At 34.9% G+C, this 25,016-nt stretch overlaps 2 protein-coding genes across 2 annotated transcripts in view; both read left to right on the top strand.

Annotated features, from left to right (window-relative positions):
* The window catches only part of LOC127844484 (uncharacterized), a 276,328-nt gene that overhangs the window by 89,431 nt on the left and 161,881 nt on the right, over positions 1 to 25,016 (top strand). The window lies entirely within an intron of this gene.
* The window catches only part of LOC127844462 (acid phosphatase type 7-like), a 38,457-nt gene continuing 32,257 nt past the window's right edge, over positions 18,817 to 25,016 (top strand). Inside the window, exon 1 of the mRNA XM_052374703.1 lies at positions 18,817 to 19,234. Coding sequence (XP_052230663.1) covers positions 19,135 to 19,234 — 100 coding nt within the window. The 5' untranslated portion in view covers positions 18,817 to 19,134. The remainder of the gene's footprint in view (positions 19,235 to 25,016) is intronic.

Here is a 25,016-nt window from a genome sequence, read left to right as displayed (position 1 = left end):
GGTCACACTTATAGATAGTTTTTTTAACATTCGCTGGAAAACGTAGATTCAAGCTGTTATCTCGCAAATATGGATTGCATATGGATTGCTTTTTTAATGAAGACCGCGTAACTAGTTGGAGTCACCTGCATCGTTTTACTTTGCTGCCGCGCGTGGAAAACGCATAGCAAGCAGTTTTTTCTTAGTACGTGGCATTGTTTACTTTATCAGCATTTTTGCATTTGAATTGTCATGAGAGACAAACCAACGTTGGCAATTTTTACTCTAAAATGAATCAATATACCGGTAGTGAGCAGTTAAAGCTGAACCATCCGCGATAAGGTGGCGTATAAAATAAAATTAATTTTCCAATATATGTAGCATTCAAATTAATGTTGTTTGGCTTTATGTGCGGCGGTTCAATCCATTCTGCATTTCAAAAATAAAATAAAAACGCTGATAAATGCTGTCTGCAAAAAATAAAAATGAGGAGAAGAGTAGATGAAGGTTAATTGGTCAGTGTGCATACCGTCTTTTCGTGTGTGTTTTTCATTTGATAATAACTTTAGTGGGTGTGGGGGTCGGGGCACATTGTAAATTAAGTCAATGGAGGTTTATATCCATTTTATTGTAGACGTCTACCAATATAGTCAATGACGAAAAAGACCAGGTTGGAACAAGAGATTGCCAAGCAATATGGTCCCCAACCGGTGAAACTCCACCATTTTCATTTTTTAATATATATTTGTTGTCATTGCAACCAGAATTCTTGACGTGGGAACAAACTGAAATGATGTGCATAATGTTCATATTGCCATCTGTCCATGTTTGAAGTTTCATGAAAAAACGAAGAACTTTAAAAATTATAGCAGGATCCAGAAAAGTGTGACAGACTGACTGACAGACAGAGCGCAAACCATAAACAATAAAACCACGAGGATCGACTTGCGTCCACTAGACGGTCTTGGCAAATGCAAGCATGGTCAGTAATTTCATAATGAAATCAACTGTTACATTTAAATGACTTATGAAAATCTTGCATCGGATCAATCCATTATTATGATTGGACAACACATGATAATTTTATTCCGAATTTCAAATAATCAAAACAAAAGCAAATACAGAAAACCTACATAGTTCAGTTTATTGTTGTCTTAATTATAAAACAATAAAGCGGAAAACGATAATCGCTCCAGTTTTTTTAAGGATACCGTTAGTGCCACCGTGGTAAAACATTAAAATCCAGAGGGCGACAATGCGTTAGTGCCATAGTACGATGGCAACAATGCGATAGAACGATGGCGACACTGCGACAACACGATAGTACGATGACGACAATACGATGGCGACAGTGCGATACTACGATGGCGACAATACGATAATAGATGTCGACAATACGATAATACGAAAGTCATATCGTACTGTCGCCATCGTATCATCGCATTGTCGTCATCGTACTATCGCTTAATCGTACTGTCGTCATTGTATTATCGCATTGTCGCCATCGTACTATCACACTGTCGCCACCGTATTGTCGCACTGACGTATTGTCGTCATCGTACTGTCCCATCGTCGTCTATCGCCTTCCGGTACACATGCGCACATCGTATTTTTTTCCTAGATTATGGAATACCGTCAAGGCCATCGTGATTACAAATTAAAATCCAGAGGGCGACAATGCGATAGTGCGATATACGATGACGACAATGCGATAGTACGATAGCGACAATGCGATAGTACGATTGCGACATCGTGATAGTACGACGGTGAAAATGCGATAGTACGATGTCGACAATGCGATAACGCGATAGTACGATGGCGACAATGCGATAGTACGATGGCGACAATGTGACAACGCGATAGTAGTGCTATCGTACTATCACATTAAATTGTCGCCATCGTACAAATGCATTGTCGCCATCGTACTATCGCATTGTGGCCATCGTACTATGGCACAATTGCATTGTCGCCCTCTGGATTTTAATGTGTAACCACGATGGTCCTAACGGTATTCCGTAAGTTTAAGCTGAAAAATTCATGATAGACCTTCTTGATAACTTCCACTTTTTGTGAACAAATCTAGTTTGAAAAGGATTACTATTACTACTGCTGCTGCTGCTGCTGCTATTACTACTACTACTACTACTACTACTTCTTCTTCTACTGCTGCTGCTGCTACTACTACTACTACTACTACTACTACTACTACTACTACTACTACTACTACTACTACTACTACTACTACTACTACTACTACTACTACTACTACTACTTCTACTACTACTACTACTACCACTACAACTACTACTACTACTACTACTACTACTACTACTACTACTACTACTACTACTACTACTACTACTTCTACTACTTCTACTACTACTACAACAACAACAACAACTACTACTACTACTACTACTACTACTACTACTACTACTACTACTACTACTACTACTACTACTACTACTACTACTACTACAACTACTACTACTACTACTACTACTACTACTACTACTACTACTACTACTACTACTACTACTACTACTACTACTACTACTACTACTACTACTACTACTACTACTACTACTATTTCTACTACAACTACTACTACTACTACTACTACTACTACTACTACTACTACTACTACTACTACTACTACTACTACTACTACTACTACTACTACTACTACTACTACTTCTACTACTGCTGCTGTTGCTGCTTTTGCTGCTTTTGCTACGACTTCTCTTTTTTTTTGGGGGGGGGGTGAAGATTCTAACATATGCCTAGTATTGCTTTGTTAAATATCTTAATAAAAGTACCGAGGTTTTCTGCACTGAAACTACTGTTTCAAGCACTTACCGGTACTCGACGAAATCATTATAAAATACGATGCACAATTGTCCCGAGATTACGCCAAAACCGTTTACATTATTTTGCTCCTTTTTTTCCGATTAGCATTTATAAACTTGTTTACTAGGAAATGTGAGGACGTTTTTTAAAAACAAAATTTTGTAAACATAAAATGTTAGGTCTGAATAAGTATTGCTAAATAGCAAGCACGTATCCACTCTTGTGATAGTAAAAATGTACACATCTGTCTCTGATATTCAGCACATGTTTTCATTTTTTATTGAATAAATTGTAATTGTACAAAGCCTCACGATCAATAGCGATGTCTATGATTGCTTATGCAAAAACGTACAATTGAACAAAGTTATCGACTTTGGTGCAATGGCACAATCTGAAAACCTAGTAAAACGTTACTTCTTATACTAAAGTTTAAAAAAATCTATTTTAAAATTATTACAATGCACTTAACGTTTAATGTTTGTTCGAGTCTCTACATATTATATACATGTTTGTATTTTCTTCTGTTTTTAAAGTTTAGTTTTGACAATTTATTGCACATTTTCTTAATTGTATGACAATATATGTAATATATATATATATAAGCTATATATTTACTCCCGTTTTCAGTAACTTAATCTTTTTTGTGGCATATAATACGTGCTAGCTCACCTATTTTTGAAATACATAATTTTGTATTTAAATGATCTGTTAAAAAGTTTAACCATTTTGTTATTAACCTTTTTTTATAGCATTTTATGAATAATTGCCAGTAAGTTTATTTGGCATACGTACTTACGAAGAAGTTACTTTTTAGCTATCCCTATAATTACGACGAAACTGCCGATTTTCTTCCGCTTGTTCCCACATAAGTTGTCGTCTCGATTGTCCCACATTCAAAAATACAATACACCCCGGGTGGGTGTGGAGAGGGGTAAGAAAGCGTAAATGTATAGGTCGGCTCACGAATCACACTTCAAAAGTATCGGACAAATATGCATTCGTGATATTCATTATAAAAGTATTAACAAGATTTTGAACATTGAAAAGACAAAAAATCATTTTATATAATTAAATGTTATCTTACCGGTCGCAAATCATAAACAATCACTTATCTACATAAACACGTTATACATACATTTGCCATCGATAGTATGAAACCCAAACCCATGTGCCGTAACAAACAATCCAACTCAAATTATTTCAAGAAAGAATACAACGGTGAGGAATCCATACTAATGTGCAAAATTCTTTTGTCAAATAGATTATATAAGTTCAAGAGAGGAAAACATGCCTGAAATTGTCTTTGTTTAAGGATCGTTGGAGAACTTCGTGCAATATCAACCTATGTAATACGTACAGACAGGCTTATACGGTAAAGAAATTTCATCGATTATTAACAAATTCATATTGAACTTTCTGTAGATTAAACAAGTGTGTCCATATTTTATTACATAAGTCATTATAAAGAATAACAATAAAATATTGGTAGATAAGTACTTATAATTTTTTGGTTATGCTATGTTTATAAATACATGAAGAAAAAACTCCGTTATTAACTTAACACTTTTCGTTAGAGACCGACAATTCGATGAAGTTTAGAAATTTAGAAAGTGGGCAACAAATTGAATGTAACTGCACTAACCTGTATTTTCCGATTTCGAAATCCTAAACCTCAAAGTGTGGGACAATCGAGAGTAAACCAAACACAACTACTTTTTCATAAACACGCAGTTTGAACAATTGTTATATTATTTATTTAGAGACAAATACCCAAACGTCTGTTTCGTCTTCTAAAGCTATAATTCTTTGAACATTTATATATTATACTACCTTCCTATCCATTTGTTTCTAGTCAGCTAAATTCGTTGAAAATTAAGCTACTATTTCACTTTTAGATAGGTATTTGAACATTTATTAGTAAAGGTAACTTTACGCTATAGCCGTTCACATATGTATTGCTTGTTGATTCAAGTGCCTTTGGGTTTCAACCGCCTCGTTTCGCTCTGCAGCATCGCTTGAAATAGGCTCAATAAGCAGTATTTGCAAGTAGGTTACACGGTGACAAACAAATGTGAACAACTCTTCTTTATCACTAAAACACAAATTGCATTTTACGGCTCGTAAATCGAAACCTGTCCCGAGATTAATAGATAATATAAAGTGCATTTATATACAGAAGTACTTCTATGGTTGAAAACATGAAGTTAACTATGGCGTATGGTCTTAGTTTTGGGTTTACAGCTCAAGATAATATATTGAATTAAAAACTAAATAAAAATGAAATAAAAACAATGTTAACGTAGAATTAACCTAAAGCTACCTAGAATACCTTTATTAATGGTAATTTTTAAACATATTGGTTTAGACCAATAAGTATTTATAGCAAAAGGTCCTCAGGCAATCCATTATCTGCTTATATACGTTGATAGACCTGGGACCTTTATGCTGAAAACGACTACGGGTCAGATAAGGATGACATTAACCCAAGACTTTTGGCCAATTATACGAGGCTGCGGGTAGGAAATTAAGAGCCCAGATCAAGTACATGTAGATATAACCCCAGGTCTGTATTATGCCATCGACCCCTTCATATGGAACCTGAATAGTGACTTGGAGTGTTGGTTCGAGTTCTTGTCGAGTCGCTGAACCAAATTTTAATTAATATTTTGACTATTGAGTGATCAACAGAATCAACAGTGCTCAACTAATCAAATTTAACTGATCAACTAAAATAATCAACTGATCAACTAAAATAATATTTTGACTATTGAGTGATCAACAGAATCAACAGTGATCAACAGAAAGCTTGCTTTCACAAATACCGGTCTGTGTATGCGGCAAGGAATTGTTCAGAAAAAAAAACATCCGCGATATGTGTTTTAAATCTTTGGTTTAGAACGACGATTGTTCATTACAACAAAACAACAAAAACCACATACCATCTACACACTCTTCGCGTCATACCGATACCGTTACGTTTGGCGTATGTGTTGCAGAAAATTGTAACGATGTGTCGTTTCAACATGATTATTTGAATGTATTTTCTTTCAGCATAGCTGTTTAACCCATCTTTTCACCTTAGCTGACATTTGCATGAGTCAAATGAAATTTGAATAGAAATATCCCGTAAGTAGGCCATTCGAGACTTTTCGAAATAGAAAACGTACAAACTACAAACAGTTATTACATTGACATTAATATGTAATTCACTTGACTTTTTATTTTTTTAAGTATAGCTTATGAAAAGGGATACTACAGTGCGTTTTGCAACTGCGTGTTCAGCATGAAACAGTTTTATCTCAAATGAACAGGCTTTAGGGATAGAATAGTTTAACACACAACTCTCGACATCAATACAGTTTGTGTGTGCCCATTCATAGTTAGAAGATTGTCAACGCCAGAGCGTTTGTACTTAAAAGCTATGATTACATATTTAGTAATTACTACTATATTGCCTTCTATGTACTGGTAAATTTTAGATCATAAAGTATTGTTTTCCCTATACTTATATTCGTTTTGACCTAAATATTTTTCATTGTTTTCGCAATTGAACGTTAAACATGTTAAAGTATACAGTTTTAAACAAGACGTCGTTCCAGCAGTGGAATCGTGACCTTACTTAAAAGTATTGCATTCCGACCAGCAATTTATCAGGGTCAGTTTGTGGTCCGTTAAATGATCTTTATATAATTCAGCATAAACCCTATCGCGTTAACTAGGTGAACTTGAATTATATGTTTTTTGGCTCCCGTTCAACATATTCTATTATCCTCGTAAAAAAGTAAGTGTAGGTCGAGGTCATCCCACGCCATACCGTGCATAGTTTAAATGATATACATGCATGTTATAGCACAGTTTTATACATGTTACAGTATAAAGCTTTTACATAACAATATAAACATATTTTATAACAACAGTTAACAAAAGCAATACTTCTTGAGTCCCATCTCACAAATTCTGGAGAAGAGGCAACAGTAGTTTCCATTCTTTGCTTTTACTCGATTCATTAAAAGAGTTAAGTTAATTTAGAACATGACAATCCAAGCACAGGAACGATTTGCTGCTTTTACAGTGGGTCTAGATTTGTTCATTTGACAATTATAAATAAATATTTTTTATCAAAACAAATAATAGGTTTACATACTCATTTGTGTTTGAATGTTCCAGTAAATAGGAAGGCATATTTAGAAGGTTCAACAGATTACATTCATAAAGCAATTCTGTTATTAACTGATTGACATGCTTGCATTTCCAAGATATATGTTGAATAGTAAGTACAGTTTGCTGAAGTGGCATATCCTATTTTAAATAAATATGAGTTTGTACCTATAATTATTTGTACATTTCTATATTGAACCACTGTAAATTTGTATCCCTTGTAATACGAAAAGGCATCTCAAAATATGTCGCCATTATTTTGTGTAAATATTGTCAAAAATATTTGACCATTTATCTATACACACTATTGAAGTCTCGTTTTTGGAAGTTATTTCATACATAGGTTTTTACCATTTGTGTTTACTAAGCTAGGTCGTAGGCTAGTAGGGATAAACGGCTTTATAAAACTTGTGTCATAAGAGCTTCTTAACTTTATGATTTTTTTCACTGCGTTAATAATTCCTACGAAAAATAAGTAGTGTGGATGAAAGTTATAAACTTTGCAAAACTCTTCATAACTGTAAAACGTTACAAAAATATGTCTGGGTTATAGAATATTGGATTTTGAAGCAACAGCTTTCATTTTGTATCTTGTTAATTAGGTTTTCAGGATAGTGACTGCCGCAATTGTATTATTTTTGAAAATCAATCATAGCATTAAAGGGATCTTTTCACGCTTTGGTAAATTGATAAAATTGAAAAAAGTTGTTTCAGATTCGCAAATTTTCGTTTTAGTTATGATATTTGTGAGGAAACAGTAATACTGAACATTTACCATGGTCTAATATAGCCATTATATGCATCTTTTGACGATTTTAAAACCTAAAAATTATAAAGCGTTGCAACGCGAAACGATTGAATAATTTGGAGAGTTCTGTTTTTGTCGTTAAATTTTGTGAAACTACGAAGATTGCTTATATAATGTATAAAATACATCAACTATGTGTAATCGGCGGAATAGCTCAGTAGGCTAAAGCGTTTTTACTTCAGGACTCTGGCAGGACTCCAGGGGTCACTGGTTCGAAACCTGGTCCAGGCAATGTTCTTTTCCTTTTTTAAATTTTATTCTTGATTTTTTACTGGAGCTTTTACGATCCAATGTTTACATTTATCGATATAAAGCATTTAATGAATAAGTTAAAAAATGCCAAAATCTGTGAAAAGGCCCCTTTAACAATATTTTTCCATTAACCATGTCAATTGACAATTCTACGTATCCATGAGCATGTTAGTGATATTACAAAAGCAAACAGATCAATCGTCTTTAAACCACCTTCTTTATATTCTTTTATTACAATATTTTTGCTAATTTTTGGTTTACCATTCCACACAAAATAAAAAAATAGTTAATTGATCTCTGCTAACAAATAGGTGAGGGATTAGGCAATTAAACAAAAAGATGGTTCAACACCGGCAGTGCTAGCGTTTCAATTACTTGAAATCTTCCTATCGGTGTTAAAATTCTTCTAGACCAGTTTTTAGTAAGGCTTTTATTTTAATTTTTTTGTCAACATAATTTAGTTCTATGATTTTTTAAGATCAACGTCAAATGTAAAGCCAAGCATGTGAAATGTTTGTTGGTTCCAAATTAGTATACATCTTGTTTTAGTGCTTTCGGAGCTAAACGTATTTGTACCTATCCCAACTACTTTTTTTGCCGAAATTAACTTTTAAACCGAGTAGTTTGTAAATTGGGACAACACATTTAGAGTTTCATTGAGAGATGCTGCAGAGCCATGCATGAGTATAGAAGTGTCGTCGGCAAATTGTGACAATTGTTATTCTTTGTCATTAATTTTAATTTATTTACTCTTAGTATTTGACCTTACTTTGATGGACAATATTTTAGCGCAAAGAATGAATATGTAACAGCTTAGCGGATCTCCTTGCATGACGCAACGTTGTGTGGGGGGAGAAATCTAATAAGAACCCACATTGTTTGACCGCCGATGCTCCGTCTTTATACAATACATTAACAAATGTTATTATGTAAGAACCAAAATTAAACAATGATAGATTCCGATTAACAAATGCCCATGACAAAGAATCAAAGGTCTTTTCAAAATCTATTAGCAACAGCAGACCCGGGATATATTTTTTCTGTGTAATTTAGCATATCGTAAATGAGTCTGGTGTTTTCTCCAATGAACCTACCCTTGATAAATCCAGTTTGGCCGCCATTGCTTATTAATTTATCTTTAAAAAGTTTCAACCTTTTTGCGATGCATCCAGAACCGATTGTATTCAGTATTTTGTAATGTTATTGGCCGCCAGTTTTGTAAAATTTGTCTAGGTTTATCACCTTTTGGAATGCAGTTAATTATACCTTGTGTTTGAACGACGGATACATTTCCACTTATAAATGCGTGATTTAGAGCTCTCCAAACAAATGTGCCCAGTTTGGGCCACAATTGCTTGAAAAAGTAAATTGTATAACCCGATGAACCTGGGCTTTTATTATTTGCCATGTTTTTTTTTAAACAATGGAAGCCTCTTTTAATGTGATATGCCCTTCCAGACTATTTATCTCTGTACTTGAATGTTAAGGTATTTCTATGTCATCAATATAACAATTTAAATCGTTAACGTGTACATTTTGATATTGATATAGTTTTTTTATATAGAATAAGGCGGTTTCTTTTAAAATTTCGGATTGGTCATCTAAAACATTTCCACTTTCATTACTTAAGCTGGTCATAGTTTTGGTGGTGCAATTGTATTTCTTAACGTTACACAAATGTTTCGACCTTATAACGGACCCTTTTAATTTTTTATTTTTTGTCTGTCCGTCACACTTTTGCGTTTAGGGTTCGAAAAAAGTTGATAACTTCTATGTCCCTTCAGATGTAACCTTCATAATTGGTATGCATGTGTATATGGACAAGGCCTTCCCACACGCACTCAAATTTTGACCCCTTTGACCTTGACCTTGAACTTAGGGTCCGCGTTTAGGTTTTAAAATCTGCGTTTAGGTTTCGAAAAAAAACATTTTTAGGGGGCATATGTCTTTCAATAGAGACTACAATTTTTTTCTAGTTTTTCGATTTCGAGTTAACGTTGCTGTTCGCGATTACAAGTCGATTTCTTCTTGTAGGAGCTATAACATATCGCGTTTCCCCTTATTTCCGTCAGTAAAGTATCGAGAAAAAGTTGATCGTCAATTGTGAATTGAATGCTCTGGCCATTTATATTAGACATATTATCAAAATTATATACGGGCACCATGTACTGTTTGCGTTATTTCGTTTATTGTTTTATTAATAGTATTTAGGTAGTCGATATCACATAGCAAACTATTGTTATGCTTCCAAACACCTTTGTCATGATTAAAATAAGTGAACTTTAAAGACATGGTAACAATGGAATGATCAGATTGGAAGCTAGGTAATTTGCTTAAATCTAAGAATGCTGGTAATATAAGCGACGATAAAAGGAAAAAATCTTGCCTAGTTTGTTGTAAAGGACGTGGCCGTCTCCATGTGTATAGTTTCATATCAAAACATTTACCGTAACTCTGAAAGTATCGGAAAGATTGCGTTCATCAATATGCTTTAGTACCGTTTGTTTTGCATTTTTAGTATTAACAGTTTTATAATTATCGCAATCAAGAGTTGTGTCTAACAGATCAAGAATGAATCATTTCCAATCATGTCCATTTTTCTGGAAACCATTATTGTAAAAGTCCGGGATATCAGTAAAAGTCCGGGATATCAGTGTTTGGCCCACATATAGTGGAAATGGTTAATCTTGTTTCTCCGTGATTCAAATCAAGCAGAACAAAGTTTCCATGGTCATCATAATAAATGTTATTACTTGGTAATCAAGTTTCATTGTAAAAAGAACTGCAACGACGCGGAAATTGGGGGAGTCATAACTCATAAAACATTCCGCCCCCCCCCCCCCCCCCATTTCGAGTAAATAGTTGTATACTGATCGCAAACAAAATGTGTATCTCGAATACAGTATATGTCACAATTTGTATCGTTTGAATTTTGAAATACTTGTAATATTTTCTTTTTTCCCTGGATGTCTCTGCACGCTAAAGATAATATTTTAAGGGAACCCATTATTAAGAAGTACATGTATATCAGTTTTAATGCCCGATAGTAATTCCTTCATGGTATCCCTCATTCTTGTATCGTCCTTTTCAATTAGTTGTTTCATTTTTGTGTTAATTTCTTCAATGGACCTATCATGGGTTGATGCAACAATTGTCTTTTTTTTTATTTAATCACTTATTTTCACGAGATCACAAAAAGCCGCCATTACAGGCTGGAATTCTATGTTGACAAGAATTATCTTAAGATTAAGAATATTTTTTTAACAATACCATGATAGAGACTTTTTTGAGTAATTTAACTTTCCACCATATATCAAGGCGCATGGACTCCCGATACTATTTATAATCGAATCAAATAACATTGTCCCACAAATCACAGGTCTGTTCGAAGGACGCGCGTATAAATATTTCATATTTCAAACACGGATAATTCGCGTGTGGTCTGTTCATTCAATCTTTAAAATAAATTCACGAGGCTCGCAGTAAAACGGAAATAACTTGTCTATCAGAAGTACAACTGTATCGATGTGTCGTTTGCACATGGTTACGGAATACCGTTAGTGCCATGTGTTTACACATTACACATCGAACTATCGCGTTGTCGCATTGTCGCCTTCGTACTCTCGCATTGTCGCCATCGTATTGTCGCTGGCGTCATTGTATTGTCACATTGTCGCCATCGTACTATAGCGTTCTCGCATTCTCGCCCTCTGGAATTTAATGTGTAACCACGATGGCAAAACGGTATTCCGTACATGGTTATCAGAACATAACATTGAACACAGTGCATTTCAATTTCACATGAATTACTTTTTGACTGAACAAACAGTATATGCAATTTTATAAACAATATTTTTGCTTTGATGTTTACCAGTAAATATCATTACATCTGAGCTTTCATTTAAGTATGTAACAAATCATCTTTTAAATTGTTCATAATGTTAATAGGGCAATACATTGTACTAATGTTTTGGCCGTATAAGACTTTAGGTTTTTTATTTATAAGTTTTAAACATTCGCTATTTAAAAGCTATTCACGAGACGTGCAGAAAAAAAACGGTCTATCAGTAGGACGAGAACTTACAAATGCCTTGAAAGTGCATTTGTTGTTAAAGGGGCCTTTTCACGTTTGGGTAAATTGACAAAATTGAAAAAAGTGTTTCAGATTCTCAAATTTTCGTTTTAGTTATGAGATTTGTAAGGAAACAGTAATACTGAACATTTACCATGCTCTAAAATGCATTATATGCATCTTTTGACGATTTAAAAACCCGAAAATTATAAAGCGTTGCAACGCGATATGAATTAATAATTTGGAGAGTTCTGTTGTTGTCGTTAAATTTTGTGAAGCTACAAGGATTGCTTATATAAAGTATAAAATACGTCTGGCATTCCTTCGGAAGAATTGCCGAGTGGTCTAAATGGTACACTTTTTTTCTCCAGGACTTCAGGGGTCAGTTGTTCGAGCCCTGCTGAGGGTTACCATTTTTTCTTTTTTAAATTTAATTTTTGATTTTTTACTAGAGCTTTTTGTATCTAATGTTGACATTTATCAATATAATGCATTTAATGACAAACTTCAAAACATGCCAAAATCTGTGAAAAGGCCCCTTTAAAGTACAAACTCAGTCAAGTGAGACGACTGTTTTAATAGAGTTGAAAAACGCGAACGTGTATTGCTTACAATTTCATATCCACGGAATTCGATCATTGATCTTTTAAAAGGGAGTTGTAAACATTTTGGTAATATAACGATTATCAAAATAATTGTCGTCTTTAAAAAAGTTAATATAATGCTTTACAAGCGAAATAACACTCCGTGTGAAGAAAAAATTAATATATACTGTTTTGTGATGTTTTATACTGATTCGAAATCTGTATATAATAAAGCCTTTAGGACGCTGTTCCTGGATTATTATGGAAAATACTTGAATTACTAACAACGCATTTATATTTTGCTATTAAATATGAAAGCAAGCGTGGCGCAATGTTAGCGCACATCCTTTGCTACCAGTTAATGTCATAATGTGTAATGAGTGGCCTCTATAACTAAAATACACCATTGGGTTACTTACCCAAGCGAACAATACGCAAACAATCAGGGCCGGATTAAGCTGTTTGGGGGCCCAAGGCTGCACATATTACGGGGGCCCCCTTCCCTCTGGTCCCTAGCTTCTGAATATTACAAAATCATACTTGATACTACAACTACAAAGACCAGAAAACTTGCATTTGTAGTTGACAGTTATATAATATATATATATATATATATATATATATATATATATATATATATATATATATATATATATATATATATATATATATATATATATATATATATATATATATATATATATATATATATACTGTCACTGCAGTGTCCGACAAATTTCTTATTTTTCAGGTAGCCCACTGGGCTACCAATAAAAATATTTGGTAGCCCATAAAATTTTCCTACAAAATGATAAGAGGCAGGTTTTCATCTTTATTTTATTTCTTCATTAACATATACATAATATGTATACATACATATACATAAAACAGCAAGTAATCTGATGTACACAGTCAATATCGTAAATTAATGTTACAGTACAGGCACCGTGTACTTAAATGTAAATGTACCAAAGAAAATCCTATACTACATGTAGATATTACATGTATGTGCACATGTATGTGTACTTAAATTCGGACAGCACGTTAAGTCGTAAACGTAAATAAAGCGTTTAGATGATCAATACGATTGACTCGTATGGTGTTAATCAATGCAATTGCCCTTTTTAACAACAAATACCGAGTTTCAAGAAATCAAGAGTATTAAATCATTTATTTACTTGTGTCCGACTTTAAGTACTGTCCGAATTTACGTAATGCATCCGTATGTTACGACACTTGTGTGCAGTCAGTATACAATACAATAATGAAGGAACTGATACAGCGTAACGGTAACGATACAGCGTGTGTACATGATATTTTGTTAAGAGAAAATGTCAATGCTAAATAATTCGCGAGATACCCCGGTACTTTAGTTGAAATTCACAACGAAACTTTTAATGGAAATTAAATTATCTCAATGCTGTACCCGCTATGAAATTTTTATTTACAAATAAATACACCAACGCCAATTTTCGCGCGCTTTTTATCAGGACAAGAAATTCATTTCTTACATGTAGAATTTTGTAACCTAAAATAGCTGTACACAACGCGTGCAAACCGTGGCAGGTTATTTACGCATGTTGCAATACAACGGTCCTGATTGGGAGCTTATTTTATCATATCTTTAAATAGAACCATATTTTTTTTATGCCGAAATTCATTTGACATTTAAGAAAATTTCAAACGTTTGTGTTTATGACTCTTATCGTCTATATTACCCACCCATAATTTGGTTTAAAAAATATAGATCGGGCATATATGGGATTATTGATTAACAGTCGATTAATCCAATTAATAATTGACAATGCAAACTAATTAGCAGGTGTAAACCGCGTTCACAAAGTTGTCATTAATATTCATTTTCGGTTTCGTTACCGTTTTGAAGAATCCGCTATTGTTTTGATTTATTTAATGTTTGGCGCACTTGGATATTTAACGACATCAAAAACGTTGTCGCTATTACTCATTGTTGCGGTTAACAAAGAATTCCAAACTGCGAAATGATGTTGCATCATGTGCGCCAACTTTTTTTTTTAATCAGAGTTTATTTACAGGTCCTACCGGCCTCTTCACGAGGTCTTTGAGGTCCGACCTGCATGTGCGCCAACTATCCAACCGGCTCGCATTATATTATTAGCAGACGACAAATGTTGATTCTGATTGGATGATTAAAATACACTGTTACTGTTTAAGACATTACCGCAAGTGATCGGTGACTGATTAGATAATTGATTGCACTTTGTTATCGGATTATAAGCAATACACAGTGTACAAACACATGGTCAGCGTGTTTATTCTACGTATGTCTGTCAATAAACCGGGCTACCGCTCTTATAGATTTATAGTATCCCGGCGGGCGTCAGCTGGAAAATTTCAGTAGCCCGATGAAAAATTTCGGTAGCCCCCGGGCTCCGGGCAATGGATTTGTCGGACACTATATATATATATATATATATATATATATATAGCAAAACAAGTTAAACAATGTAACTTTAACTATAGTATTAACTGAACTTAACATACATATTGCATGTAACAGATTCCATCCTATGGTCTCTTCTGCGACACATCAGCTTGACAAAGTCATCGATCAGCTGTGTGAAGTCTAGTTCTCGGAGGACCTACATTCAATAGACAGTAGCCCCAATGCTGACTCATGGTAACCCTCAGATAGTTTTTCACGCGTGATAATGTTGAAAATGACCTCCCACCTGGACAATTAATGCCTGAATTGTTTATATCCGTACAGCGATGGCACGGTTTGGAAAAGTTTTCTATAGTTGACCTTCATCTAACTTAAGCATTTCACTCATGTGGGTGATGGTTCGGTCTTGGTCCGCTTCCATTTAGCATAGTAAATCAAAGCGAACTAAACGGTCCAGATGTTGTCATGACCCTATCGTAACACTTCGTCCATCTCCGGAGTCACCGTAAAGAGTGTATGCAATAAAAAGTCGGTTGGGTCCAGAGTGGTCATTACCATACGGACAAGTCGTAAAATAAACAGAGAAACTAATGGTTCTGAATAGATATACAACACAGAAAAAAATTGATAGCATAGTAAATCAAAGCGAACTAAACGGTAACAATTGGATAAACATCGGGAAACTGGTAAAACGACACAGACTTTTTTAACTGCAATCCCGAGATAGAGTCGTTAAATAAAAAAAATATCATTTATTGGGAAACTGGCCAGTCGTTGGGGGCCCCTTAAAATCGGGGGCACAGGGCTGCAACCTTGATAGCCTAGTGCTTCATCCGGCCCTGCAAACAAGGACTGACATAAATAGTTATAAAACATTATTTCTGCATTAATGTTTTTTTTACACATGTAAAAATATAAAATGTAAGTAAAACGAATAATAAAGGACAAAAATTCTTACAATATGAAAACAACTAATATGGCTCTAATGAACCTCATATACAAGCAATCAGATAAACCTGAGTTTTAAGTTAAAGTTGTTACCTGTGGCATTTTTCTAGATGTGATTCGTTCGGACAAATTTCAAAGAAACCATCATCATCGTTATAATTCCCTTTACCGGTCTGGTCGTGTTTTGTGTGTGTTTTTTTAAGGGAGGATGGGGAACGCTTACACATAGATCCTCTGCTAGTCAGTTCTGTTGTGGGCTGCAGGGCGTAATTCATCTATGCGGAGAAAAGTCCGTTTTTTTTCACATAATCACATCCCATCTTCGCCTGTGCTCTCGTCTGGGACATAGGCCGCCAACCAGTTTCCTCCATGCGTCTCGGTTCTGAGTGCGTCTCTTCAGCTTCTACCATGTTTGGCCCATCTGCATTGGCAACTAGCATTCTTCTCCACAATTCTTCGTTGGAGATCTTGAATTGCCAGCGGATCTTGAGGATCTTCCTGAGGCAGGAGTTGATGAAGACCTGTACAACTTTTCTTCAGCTTCAGTTTCAATCGGGCTACAAGAAGATGATGGTCCGAAGGAACGTCTGCTCCTCGCTTGACACGTGTATCCTAAAGAGAGCTACGAAACTTCCGATGCACAGATGGTCGATCTGGTTCCCCGTTGACACGTCTGGTGACATCCAAGTTGCCTTGTGTATTCTTCTGTGATGTTATTCATCTCGCCTAATTCTTGCTTCTCCGTGATCTCCTCATACCCTCGGTTGTCACTGCCGATCTTGGTGGGCGTTGAAATCACCCATTAAAATCAGGCTGATAAATCATAAAAACTAATTGTTTGTATAGGTCCCTGTTAAAATGAATGATGCTTGACAGTCTATTGTAAAAACTGTCCTTTTCGTCCTCTTCACTGTCGTATGTCGGGGCGTAGCACTGGATTATGTCCACGTTGAGCCTCTTATTCTTTTTAAGGAAATAGGCCTTCATGATCCGTGTTCCGTGCACCTCCCAACCGATGAGCACTCTCTGAGCTGGCCGGGAAAGCATCAGAGCTACGCCCTGGGTGTGTGCTGCATCCTCCTGCTCATGCCCGATAACAACAGGTACTCATCGGAAGTCAGCGGCTTTTGCCAAGAGCCAGTTCATCTTGACTCACTGATCCCTAGGATGGTGAGGATGAACTTCCTCATCTCTGTTGCCACTTGTTCTATCTTCCAGGTCTCGTACATGGTTCGGACATTCCATATACCGATGGTGGTTATGGTCCTGGTGAAGATAATTGTCTTTGGCCTGATGGCTTCCATTTGAAACTGGCTTTCACCGTCCGACGTAATACGTCCTCCATCTGGAGGACCACCGTCTACCAAATCCGTGATGTATGTTTTGGCGTTTCTGTAGCGATAAGGTTTCTACAGTGTATGGTAGCTTCTCCTATGCCCTACGCCTAACATTCCTCCTTTTTCAGCGGTCTTTGGACCGTCCTTGGTGGAGTTCTTTCACAACGTACATCCATTTTCTCTTATGATGGAATTGACTGCGACCTCCCTCTAGCGTACCCTGGCACACCGTCGTGTACAGAGAGGTGTGCCTGGTTTGTCCCAATAACTTGAAGCTTGTCACTTCTTCCAGCTGCTCGCTGTTGATGATATGACTGCACTAGTTTTGATTGTACACGAGATATTTTACCTCTTCGTGCTGAACTCCATCCCATATGCTCCTACTCTTCATGGAGTGTGTTGGTGATGTCTTGGAGTTCACTGCTGGTGCCGGTCATAAGGTCAATGTCACAATCGAATCTCAAGTTGGAGAAATATTGAAGCAGGACTGCTCGTGCACTTCGCATCGCATTATAATATAATGCCGGGTGATACCGTCGACCAGTGTATTAATATTTTGACCTCTAATATAGATTTTGTAAATAATCCTTAAATAACATATACAAATAAGTGTATATTTGACCTTAAGATCATATATTTTAAAAATTATCCTACCATAATATCATTATGAACGCCATCGTTGATACTTTATACAAAATATACCGTGAGAAAATATTGCTTAACACTTGAACCAAACTTAAGAAGTAAAAGAGCATATATATGGCATTTTTGTGATTACACTGTAGTTGGTACCCACTGGTAGACAGTACTCGTAGTATATATAAACCTATTGAGTGTCAAGTTGATACCTTTTTAAGTTTGCAAATATGCTCCGGACCAAATTAAAGTGCATACATTAACAAATGCCAATCACTTAAAGTATGGGAGCAAGAGGAACGGTTCCCGTGCATTACACTTCCCCTAATCAGATCTTTGATGATATATATCTATTTAATTAGTGTCAAGTCGACACCTCTTTTAGTTTCCGAGATATGCTCAGAAATAATTAAATAGAACTACGAAATAATATGAAGCATATCCCATGTTTAACGTAGGATTTTACAAATCACAAATGAACAAGTAGCGATTAACTTCACTGAGTATGTGAACAAGTAGGAGCATTGCACGCAGGTTTTACATTGAACAGTGTAGAAGAACTCTTTTGTAAAACTGTTTAATATGGACAGACAGACGGACATGCATCCAGGACGATTCAAATAAATCGCCCTTTACTACGTATCAAGGGTATAATCAGTTTCCGTATGTGCTCTGGACATTTCTAGCAGCCGGTAAAAAAATATAGTAGAAACCGACCTGCCAACAACAACTACATCAACGTTTGACTGCGCATGCGTTTGTAGCAATCGACTATGTCTAGATCCAGATGTTGCCGTCTGCATAGTTGTATTTGTGTTTATTCTTCGACGTAAGCGTGGCGTGTTGAATGATAAATTTGGTGAAGTTTGATACATACAACATTAGTTCATTTATTTAGTAATAGAATACAATGATTTTTCGTTTCGCTTTGAACAAAATGCTGACATAAAATTAGTCACAAAGTGAAAGTAGAATTTATTTAACTTTGAGCAATTGAGGTAGAGAAGTTGTGAAGAATAAACCAACATAAAAATCAGTTGGATACACTCACTTATTGATATTACTGTTATTAACTAAAAGCAATTATGGGAATGCGACTTGTTCTGTGTATGCTCATTCAGCTTTCTACTAGGATAATGTGCCAAAATACTGACAAAAACAACATCGATGTGGAATTGGACAAAGGTACACAAGTTGTTTCTTGTATTATTTGTGTTTTAACTTTACACACTAAGCTGTTTTGTTTATTATAAAAGCGATGTAATGTATTAGCTAACTAGAACAGATTTTAATTTTTTTATTGACATTAAAATATGTGATTATTTAAGATATTTATGTGTATCTAAATATAAAAAAGATGCGCAGTAATTATGTATCCTCTGTGTGCCTAATTTCGATCAGGTGCCTAAGTTCGATCAGTTTTTTATGACGTATTTACGAATACAAGCACTTACATCAGGAGCCAGCCTTCCTGCGAAAACTCATAACAGAAGTCGTAATTCCGTCAACCTCTTGTAAAAATTTGGTTTAAACAGGTCTTTATGAATAACAAAGCTTAAGTTATGTCAATTATCGATACCTCATTTGTCATGCATTTATCATACTTATATTCTTTAAATCACCATTAAATTCATAAAACATCCATCAAAATACTCTTTCCTAAATTGCCAGGGACGCTGCAGTATTCAGGGGAGGTAAGACAATTCTCTGTAAATAAGCCCTTTGTTTACCTGGGGCTCATAAGGGGGCATTCATAAATTGGATCAACTCATTACATTTTAAGACAATAGACATCCAATTAAGACGTTTATTGTTAAATTTAAGCTCTTTACTGCAGCGCAATTGCCACGAAAAACTGGCTTATAGAAGGGTAGAAACATTTCTATGTCCACATTGTGTTTAGGAAAAATATCGTACTATAATGTAAATACAGGGATCATATTTTTTCCGTTTTGGCGGTCCTAGACCAATTGGGGTCATGAAAGACCGATTGAAAATCCCAAACAGTCGGTCCGATTCTGTTTGCTAAAATTCCCATGTCATGAAATCGATTACACAGTGCACATGCTAACACATCCTAATTACATTCTTATCTCGATTAGGTGTGATAAACCATTCGTTGCAGTCTCTAAACCGGTCAGGACCAGTTTATTGCAAGTCAGCCGACTAGTATCAGAATATGACCCCAAGCAGTGAAGATTCTCGCGGTTGTGAATTAGTCATGTGTGAAAAACCCCGTGTCAATATCAATTGATAATTTCACTGGCTTATACCTTGCACACTAATCGGTCCGTAATGTGTACTCGTCCACGATAAAGTCGTTGACAGTTACTTCGGAGATGAAAACCTCGATGTTATCCTCGTGGACATTGTGCATTTCATGCATAATACAGTAAATTTTCATATAAACAAAAGAGAACATCAGATATTCTGCAATAATTGTGGGCGGACCTTATACACTGAAAGCACGCGCTGTAACTTAACATAACATGCCGATACATTTTGCACCAGCGTATAATCCGGCAATAAATGAATGAAAGTCGCGGATCTGATCGACAAAACAGCCGAAAGTTATTTTTATGGGCGGAACTTCACTTAAAATAGTACACAAGAAAAATAATATACTTTGTATAAATCTTTAGTAACAATCGTGTTAGAATGGAAATAATTCATGTACTTTATTGTTTGTTGTTGAATAACCAACGACCGGAAGCTTAGATGCGTGGTTTCAAATAACTCGTGCTTCGCACTCGTGATTTAATCCTTACGCATCTTAACTATCGGCCGTGGGTTATTGGACAACAAACTATAGGCCTAACGTACACAAATTATTTCTTAACTAAATGGTTTTGTTATTGTCAGTAGCCAACCTTCGCACAGACATTTGAATGGTTCAGTGCATGTTTGTAAGCTATTATGGAGTCGACAACGATATAAAACATCGGTATCGACTTACACAGATTAATATTATTGACAACGATGAAAAAAAGTCAGATAAAACAGCACACGAAACAACAATGAAATAGCAAATGATAAAACCAATTGAGAAAACTCGTATGTTCCGTTTAAAAAAAATGCCTAAGGGAATTTTGACTTGTACATTTATTATGGCAAAATCAATGGTATATATTTTAACGTAATTTGTCATGATTTCGGATATAAATTTTCAGACACTTTTTTCCCATTTAAATCCAGACCAATTGATGTTGCGGGAAAATATGATCCCTTTGTAAATATGTTTGGTAATTTTACAAGTGTGTGTTTATGAGTGTTTAATGTTCTTTTCTGTTACCTTCTTAATTGTTAGTTGTTGTGAATTTTAATAAATATTTAAGACACACATTACAATAATCTTCAAAATATATGAATAACCTTTCTTTTCTAAAAAAACAACATTAGAATGTCTCGCTCCTAGCTTAAGTATTCGTGTGAGCAACTATTTATCTACCCCGTGTGAGCCCCCAAATGTGACATCATGAAGACAGCTGGTCGAACTTAGGAGTGCTTCTCAGTGACGTATATCATGTGGGGTAATAGATAGTTTTTAACCGTTTACGACCGCTTTGTTTGTTTATATTTCTTTTTTTTTGGCAGATTTGTATACAGTTTTGAATACTCTGTCTAAATACCATAGCAAGTTTTCAGTAATCGTTGTTGATGTCGAGCATGCGCAGAGACAAAGTTAAACGTGATCGAACTTAGGCACACAGAGCATACTCATACTGTTAGGTCAGACCCTGAAGTTTAACAAAATTTGTGTCTGAAAAGTTAGATAAAAAAACTAAACAGGTGTTTGAAAATTGCTTGCCAAAACATACAGGCATTTGAAAATTTAGAGACACTCTAAACAGTGATTTTTTTTACCCAAAATTACCACCGACATTAGGCTACTTCCCAATCACAAAATTCCACGTTTTTTTCCAAAAAATCTGACCATAATTTCCCCAAAAAAGCCCAATTTCCAAAATTTTTTTTTATTTTTTTTATAAATAAAATGTCTCTTATGACTTTATTATGATTTCTTAACTCTAGATCTCAACTTTATTTTTTTAAACATCCTGCAAAATATATAACATAAACTTTAATTTAGTCCTTTATGGCATAAATAATTCCCAAATTTGCCACTTTTATTGATTAAGAAAATCCCAATTTGACCCACAGGGTCCAGTCAAAAAAAAAAAGAAAGTATATATATATTTTTATCAGGTTAAATAAAAGAGCATGTTTGATCACAATAAGGCCATTTCTGATTTAATTTTGCATTGATTTTGCCAGCAAAATTTGTTTAGTTAGAAGGAATCTGTTTCTGTTAATGAAGTGAGTCTGAGTAAAAACTACACATACAAAAATCAAATGAGGACAGAAGTCTCATGTCTGCGTTTGTCGAAGTTGTTTAAGAAAGCTTAAACTTTGAATGATGGCCAACCCCATTTGGTACCATGGGAATATTGGATTGAAAGCACAATAGATCATATCCAATATGTTATTATTTTAAACATTTTGTTTTTTAAACGTCAGTTTCCTACTTGATTTTTTTTTTGTAACTACCATAATATATGAAACTGAATTAAATACTTAAATTATTATGTTGATGCTTTGAGAGGGAAATATAATGTATTTGCATGTTTATATTTAATGCTGGTTAAATTAAATGTTATCTGATACAATGACATATTGCTTTGTATTAAATACAATGAATGTTAACTGATACAATGACCCCTCATCCAAGCTTTAGTGATGGATGAAGGGGCATTATTGGAAATAAAGCCTGAGGCTGAGCATGTATAATTTAGCATATCGTTCCGACGATATTTCTAATCGATCGCGATTTAAAGCATAAAAACAAATCGAGTATACCTCACTCCAACCGGAAGCGCTCTTCAATGGGAAGTCATAATTTACAGTAAAAAGAATGTTTTGTTGCATTACTTCATAAAGGGTGGGAAATCCATTGATTCCTTTTTAAACAAAATATATAATGTTCAAATGGGATGGGAATATACATGCTCAGCCTCAGGCTTTATTTCCAATAATGCCCCTTCATCCATCACTAAAGCTTGGATGAGGGGTCATTATTTTCCATAAAGCCTTCTGGCTTTCACATGTATAATTTAGCATCTTTAAAAAGCAACAAAACCATTCTTTCCATAGAATGATATATAATACAACACAAAAAATAAAAAGTGTAACAAATATCAATTCCAAATAAGTATTGTCTTCCACTCTTATATAAATGCACCATATCTGTTATAAAATGTATAACAAATTCAAAAGCATTATGTATCAAACATATTTGATATTTGAACAACACAAAAGACCATGTCCATAAGAAATATTGTGTCTAATCAACATGAGAACTCAAAACAGCTTGGGAGAATGAGACATTTTCATTTGTTAAAGCCTTTCGAAGATAAAATTTTCGAAAGTTTTTATCCGACTTCCAGTCTGCAGTGTCCAATATATTTTTTAAACTACATCCTCTACTAAATGCAGCCGAGGTGGATGCACTTCTATACGAATGTGCCTTAAAGATTTCAGAATTGACACCCGACATAGTCAACACATCTTTCAACCATCTAGCAATGGTGCTAGAGGAAACTGGCTGAAAAGTTTTATATGATATAAAAAACTGTGACGATTTCCTAATCGTTTTAGTAACTCTAAGATAATGTAAAACAGTATGCATAACACATAATTCTTCTTTGTCATAATGATCTATTTTAAGCACAAATGCATCACCCATTTTAGTCGTTTTCAATAGTTTAGGAAATGTAAACACAACTGCCTGTTGTTCCTTATACAAGTTATTAACATTCATAGAAACTAAAGTCTGTGCTCTTGGAGCTGTAGCCAGTGCAATCAGTGCTACCAATTTCAATGTCAACATTTTCAATGTCAGATTATTCAAAGGATAAAGAGACATTAAATATTTTAAAACAACTGATACATCCCACGTGAATCTATAACGCGGTACAGGTGGCTTACTATGAAAACAACCTTTAAGGTATCGCTTCACTAAGAAACAATTCTGACACCAAGAATTTCCGAAAAAAGGTAATGTCTGTAGAAGCATTGATTTGTGTGTGTTAAGAACTGAGTAAGATTTATTATTATACTTTAAATAATAAAGATAATCAACTACTTTAATTTCAGTCGTAATAAGGGGATTAACTTTCCTTCGTAAACACCAAAAATACCATCGTTTCCACGCCAGGTCATATTGCTTCCTAGTACCAGGTCTCCATGACTGGATGATAGTGTTTGCAGTTTCTGGTAAAAGTCCTTGACTCTCAAGTGATTTCCGGATAAGACTGCTGCGCCCATGATGATCTTCTTTGCTAACGGATGCTCCTGTCCGTTGTGTGGCAGGGTGAGCAAGTCCCTGTGTTTTGGTAGCCTGACAGGAAAATCAGATAGAATAGTCATCATCATAGAAAACCATGTTTGAGACCTCCATATAGGAAAAACTACTATAGCTTTCTCTACTTTATCAGTTTTGATTTTATTGATTACTTTCCCCATAAGATTAAATGGGGGGAAAATATATGGAACTTCAGTTTTCCAACAAATACTAAATGCATTAGTATATGTTGATCCAGGTTCTGGAAACCAAGAGACAAATCTATCTATCTGCTTGTTAATTCTGGATGCAAAAAGATCTATTTTAGGTACAAAAAACTGAGAAGTAATTCTACAAAAAATATCTGCTTTTAACATCCATTCTGTTGCATCAGAAAAATTTCTTGAATAAAAATCAGCTGTATTTAAAACACCTGGGACATGAATAGCAGACAAATATATTTTCCTTTCAATACCCCATTGCCAAATATCTTTGGCTAACAAATCCATAGAAATTGATGTCATGCCACCCATGTCATTAATATATTTTATTGCTGATATGTTATCAGATTGTATTTCTATGTGAACATTACAATGATGAACATACAATGATTGTAAAGCATAGAAA

Source organism: Dreissena polymorpha, chromosome 9 (assembly GCF_020536995.1).
Source record: "Dreissena polymorpha isolate Duluth1 chromosome 9, UMN_Dpol_1.0, whole genome shotgun sequence".
In the NCBI taxonomy this organism is placed as follows: Eukaryota; Metazoa; Mollusca; class Bivalvia; order Myida; family Dreissenidae; genus Dreissena; species Dreissena polymorpha.
This window is presented reverse-complemented; position numbering and strand designations above follow the sequence as displayed.